General features: G+C 34.0%; 1 protein-coding gene across 4 annotated transcripts in view; it reads right to left on the reverse strand.

Moving 5' to 3' along the window:
• Window positions 1–6,270, reverse strand: part of LOC107754737 (cytosolic acyl coenzyme A thioester hydrolase-like) — a 93,074-nt gene that overhangs the window by 77,809 nt on the left and 8,995 nt on the right. For 3 of the 4 annotated variants that reach the window (XM_016571305.1, XM_016571302.1, XM_016571303.1), the window contains exons 2-3: window positions 5,072–5,189; window positions 4,343–4,499 (exon numbers count right to left, since the gene is read on the reverse strand). In XM_016571305.1, the coding sequence (XP_016426791.1) occupies window positions 4,343–4,499; window positions 5,072–5,189 (275 nt within the window). Of the gene's footprint in view, window positions 1–4,342; window positions 4,500–5,071; window positions 5,190–5,972; window positions 6,043–6,270 lie in introns of those variants that run through there. The other variant, XM_016571306.1, reaches the window with a different exon arrangement.

The following is a 6,270-nucleotide window of genomic DNA, read 5'->3' on the forward strand; positions in this document are numbered from 1 at the left end:
ATGAAGTGCACGGATAAATTATTTATAATAAACACCACAGTATTCCATTAAAAAATAAGAATTTTCAATTTTGGTTTCATGGTGACTTTAAAGTATAGTATATCTTTAATAATAATAACTATTTTATTAGTATACTTTTTTTCACAAGAGATATGTAGCTTTTCAATGTTGAAAATATCAATTTGAAACCTATGTCAGTCTAATTACTGACTGGTTCTTCAAAAGTCAAACGTGTAATTAAAGATATTTATCTGCAACATGGTTTTGTTCAAATAAAATAAAAAATGTAGTGGTTGTTTAGCATATTGCTAACCATGTTGGGGAAAAATTAGCCTACAGAATTAAGCTAAATCTGGCAAAACTGTTCACATCCGGTTTAAAAAATGTGTAACATATTTAAATATATTACAATTATAAAACTGTAAAGGGATTAGGGAGATCTTTAGGGATAATGTTAGTGTTTGGGTTGGAATTAAAACTACTTATAATTAGCTTCCTACAGTATTTCTAATTAGCTTTATTTATAATTAACGTCACTACACAAGTGGGAAGATATAAAACACGCATATCAAGTGTAATATCAAGTAAACGTGTTAGACTGCGTGCGTTCATTCTAATGTGACTTTGCATCTGTACAAGTGCATGTGTAGATGGCTGCCCTGCCGATGCAATCATCACAGCCCCTGCATTCAGAGGCAGGAGACCCCTGAGGAGTGTGAGCCAGACCAGGCTGACAAGATTGGCCCTGACTGTCTGTGTGTGTGTGTGTGTGTAACCCAAGAGAAGAGTCATGTGATGGCCTAGCCTGAGTTCACATATAAACAGCCACAATTGCATACACAGCCTTTAAAGGTGTGTCAGACCTGGAAACAAAGGTTTATCGAAAGGTTTTTTTTTTTGCCAGAGCCTTGCTTCTTTGCTGTATGTTGATGCTACGGAAAGGATTTGTGATGCTGAAGACTATGTATCATATATGTATGGGGGGGGGGAGGAGTCTATTTTGCAAAAAGTGAGCATGATATTACTGCTTGCAGAGTAGACTGCTTTCCTATGCAGGTATCGCTCTGCAACTGCTGCCTGTGTTGGTGACGCGTGACGTTAAGTTAACATGACAGAAGCACATAAGTCTGCCCCCATTCTGCGCAGTTCCCCGCGGCTCAGCACGAGCCTTTAAAGGGGCAGAGCCGCCTTAAAACAGGACAATGACTGGTTAACATGCAGTGTGTGCGAATGAAACATTGGTTGTGTGGACTGATGCTTATATCGAATGAAGCGCATTCATGATGCTTATAATGAACCTAATGATCAGTTCTTCTTCTACAGAAGTGCTTGTCTAATAATAGTTATTTTGAAAGTGTAATGCAGTAAGACACACAATCGAATGTGTTATAATACACTATAAAGGTGTAACCTATAACAGGTAAGTACTACAATGTATTATAACTGAATTTATGAAAAGATATAATGCATTACAATGTGTAAAGGTATAGTAAATGAAGGTGTTCTGAACATTCAGTGAAGTGTTACTACTTAATCCAACCATGCCTGGATACATAAAGTTCACTTACATTAAGCGGTGTGTGCTATATAGCAAATCTCAACTGCTTGATCATCAAAAAACACAAACTATACTATTGCCCATTTATATATTAAAAGTTGGATATAGATATATTACAATCTACTTTACCTGCATACATACAGTATACTCACATAAAACAATATACAGTATACTATATAGCAAGTCTCTCATGCGTGATTGTTTACATTAAACTGTATTATTGCACAGCTCTGTATATAAAGTTGGATATATATTATATCCAACTTTATTCGCATAGATACAGTGGACTCATATAAAGGGCAATAAATAAATAGGTAACACTTTACAACTAGGTTCCATTTGTTAACATTAGTTAACCACATTAGCTAACATAAACAATGAAAAATACAATCAAACTTTTTATATATTAATGTTATTTAATGCACTAAAAATAGACAGTTGTATTTTTAACTAACTTTATTTTAACTAACATTTTATTTTTAAATTTGGTGTAGTGTTAACTAATGTTAACAAAGATTAATAAATACTGTAACAAATCCATTGCTCAATGTTACTTAATGTTAGTTAACGCATTAAATATAGTTAACAAATGGAACCTTATTGTAAAGTGTTACTAATAAATATTATATAGCATAACTCAACTGCTTTATTGCATGTATTGTTGCAAAATGTAAAAACGATATTATCGTCGAGCTCCAAACTGTTAAATAAATGCAACAATAAGGCGTGAAGATATTGAGATATTATAAACGTGTATTTTCTGTAAAGCTGCTTTGAAACAATGATTGTTGTGAAAAGTGCTATATAAAACTGAACAAAAAAGAAATATTAATTAAATCAATTTAACAATTGTTGCAATAGCTTTTAATATAAGTTTAAATAAATAGCTGCATTAAATTTTTGAAAATCTGATACTATTTAAAATAATAAAATAAAATACCATGATGGTAATGAGAATTTGCTTAGTTGTGATTAAAAAACTACCAAAAAGATACAAAATAAATAAATAATGATTCTAAAAATTAGGCTTATTGTGTTACAGTATGTGAGCTTGACCCAAGGGTCTTTTAGACTTTGTATTTTGAATAAAACTCTTTAAAACAAAGGCAATGATCTCTATCATGTCTGTGTACATTAAATAAGAAATATATATATATTTTTTTGCATTAAGGTGATTAGAAATAAATTCAAATAATGAATTGCGCATTGTCACAGTAATTGGGGAACAAAATAATGTTCATATAATTAGATTTCACTGAAATGCTTTAATGTAATATTATTTCTTTCTTTTGATTTTGGAGTGAAATATGAACCAGACATGTTCTCTTACAGCTATTCTTTGATTCATTGCAAGTGATCAAATGTGGCCACTCCTAAGCGGAGGGAGTCCAGAGGTGTCTTTCTTTCTTTGTAGCGACTTCTGCAGTCACTTCCTCCACTACTACTGACTGGGTACTTCGCCCACGCCGAGCTGTATGGCTTTATGCCACATGACAACCCTGTTGCTGTGGTAACAACATGTTCCTTGGGGACAGTGCTTTTGTTTTAGCCGTACAGTTTCTTCTTCTCTTGAATTGCTTTTTTGTTTTCGACACACTATCCCTCAGATGAGCAAATCTTAAGGCGATCATGTCTGTTTTCTATGATAAAGCACCATATTTCTCTATGAGAGTCTTAAGTTAGAGTCACATTATATTCAGATTAGTTTTATTGAGCTGTAGCTCCATCTTGAGATGAGATCTGAGAAAGAGGGATAATGTAGCATCAGCTTTTGAAATAATTGTTTAAATAAACTGACTACTGATAAACTACCTAACTCATATGAATATGGCAAAGCGCTTAATGTTTTCAGTCGAGTCAAGTCACCTTTATTTATATAGCGCTTTATACAATACAGATTGCGTCAAAGCAGCTTTACAGTATTAAACAGGAGAATAATGCTGTAGGGTATTTGGCCAATTTTGAAATTACCTATAAATTCTTACTTCTGAAGTTAAAGTGAGATAGCAATTGAAGCTCATTTTAATTTGATAATGTGATAGGCCACAAGATGTTGCCATTCATGTCTGTCAGTATCCCAAACCACAATGAACTTTGACACAGAACTCTTGAATAATAAATGCTGACCTTTAACCCAGAAAAATGAATGCACACAATGACATCCGTCCACACCTGTTTTAACCAGCTTCAATGGAATCTCAATTATTCATGCAATCTGATGGCTGATGCAATCTTTTGATGCACAATTCATGAAGAAGGTATCGTGCAGTTATCATTATAAACAAAATTCCTCGTATTTTGAGCCAGTACTCTTTTTTTAGTTTCTAGGCTTGTTTAGTTGAATCTATTGTGATTTATGTTACACAGTAATTGTGGACTACATAGTTATTTTTTTGTAAAAAAAAAAAAATAATAATTTTTATAATGCTTTGGAGTAACAGTGTTGAAGATGCATCATGTCAGGTTTTATGTAAATCATATTGAATGCCACTGGTCCTCGCACATCTCATAACGATTGTGAACTGCCAATTTTGATTATGCAAAAACTGTGAATGAGGCATGAGAGCTGTGTATACTAACATGACTTCTAAAGACTAAAAATAAAGTGCATTTATCATATGGACTACAATAATGATACTTTTATTGTGTGTGTTTTTTAAGAGCTTGACAGCCTCTGTTCACTATAAGGCTTTCCTTGTATGGAAAACTGCAGCACTGAACATGAAAACCATTAAACAATTCCATTAAATTCCATTAAACAATCCTTTATGACCGCTCACTGACCTGTGACTATGTTCTCTGAGAGAACATTGACCTGCACCTCGACCGAGTGTTTGGAGGTGTAGGTAATCTCAGCACTGACGTGGGCCACTTCACCGATGAACATTGGGTGCAGGAAGTCTGTGCGCTCCACCCGAGCCAGAGCAGCCACACAGCGATCCTATTCACCAAAAGAAATTCTTATTTAATTGCACTCTACAAATTACTAGTATACCAGGATACTACAACTCAGTAGCTGCCTGTGATACATTTGTACTGTGTGTACAACGTGCTACATATTTGACTTTGTAGTGCCCTCTACTGTCTACAGCGGACAATAGCTATTTTTAAACAGAAGACATGAATCAGGGTCAAAAAAAAAAACATTTATATATATATATATATATATATATATAATATTTTAAGGATTTTTAAATCATATTTTTTCACATTAATGATATTGCTTTAAAAAATTGTCATGAGAATCTGTGGTTTAAAAAAAGGGGTCCAAAATTTTCTCTTTTTCTTTTTATTTATCAGTAAAATAAATCAGTTCATTTTTTGACAGGTTGGGTGTCTTTCATCTATCACTTATCCAATCAATCAGAATGTTCAGTTACATTTTTATCGTGTTTATCTATTCTAGCAAAACGCATCACACGAATCTAAAAGATGGTGGTTCCAATGTTAAAAGCCTTGCATTCAATATTGTTCTTATGACCGTAAGACTAAAGGACAGGGAGAAAAACTCACCCCGGTTTGAGTATTGCAGTGGCGTGTGCCAATGATGCATCCCGCTTCCTCAATCATCTTCAGGATAGTGCCACCATGAACATTGCCAACAATGTTGGCATCATCAGGACGCATGATCCTGAAATATTAAAGAAAAAAAACCTTTGCATATAATTTCCAGGTTTTATAGGGATGCACAATACAGTATATTTATAACCATATTCAATATTGCCCATATAGACCAATATAGATTGTAAATCCCTAAAGTATACATTTTTGACTTATCTTTTTCACCTATGTTAAACGACTGTTACAAAGCATCTAACAATAATATTACATTTATCTTGATATCTTCTGAGAACTTTGATATACATAGGTCACACTGACCCAAATCCCAGGCTACAAGATCCATATGTTGTCAGCTGACTGTAAGAATTACTATAGCCAGTAATTATATTTATATTAGTTCACATCCTTAAACGTGATTGGCTGAGCAGCGTTTCCAGAGTCCTGATACTTAATCTAGCAGTACTGGATTTTTTGCTGTTTGTATTACTCTGCTTTTCTTTGTAATGGCGTCATAAAAGACAAAAACAACAAATACACATGATGACACAACATAAGTTAACACAAAAACAGACATGATTACATACACAACCAGTTTGGTGAGAAATTTTGAACAGCCAAAACATCCTGTAGTAACAAAAAAAACTTCTCAAATGAAACAACCAACTAAAGTTATGACACTCATTCACTGAATTGTTTTGTTGAACATACAAATCCATTTCAAATACAATCTTACAAACACACAAATCTAAAAGTTTGGAAGAATATGAGAATGTGTCTCTATGTCTGGAAAAGTATGAAATGATGTGTCTGTCTAGAAGAGTATGATGAAGTAGTCGGCTCTAGACAGCTCTACCTGCTGAGCTCATATTGAGATGCCATGACTTCTTAAAAGTTAGACGACAGAGTCTTGAGAAGTTCCCAACACAACAGTGACCGTATCAGTGACTGTAACATTTCTTTAGTTCATTTCCTCTCTCAGTGCAGACACATCGTTTATTACATCATCATCTTCACCACTAGCGTGAGTCAGACTCCACCCACCTTCATTCAAATATTGTGGGCCTTCAGTTGACTCACAGAGCTTGTGAAGGACCTAAGGATTCTTTGTAGCAACCTGTGTGTGTGTGTGTGTGTGTGTGTGTATGTGTGTG

This window comes from Sinocyclocheilus rhinocerous, unplaced genomic scaffold (assembly GCF_001515625.1).
Source record: "Sinocyclocheilus rhinocerous isolate Xijiao unplaced genomic scaffold, SAMN03320098_v1.1 scaffold4580, whole genome shotgun sequence".
Classification (NCBI taxonomy): domain Eukaryota; kingdom Metazoa; phylum Chordata; class Actinopteri; order Cypriniformes; family Cyprinidae; genus Sinocyclocheilus; species Sinocyclocheilus rhinocerous.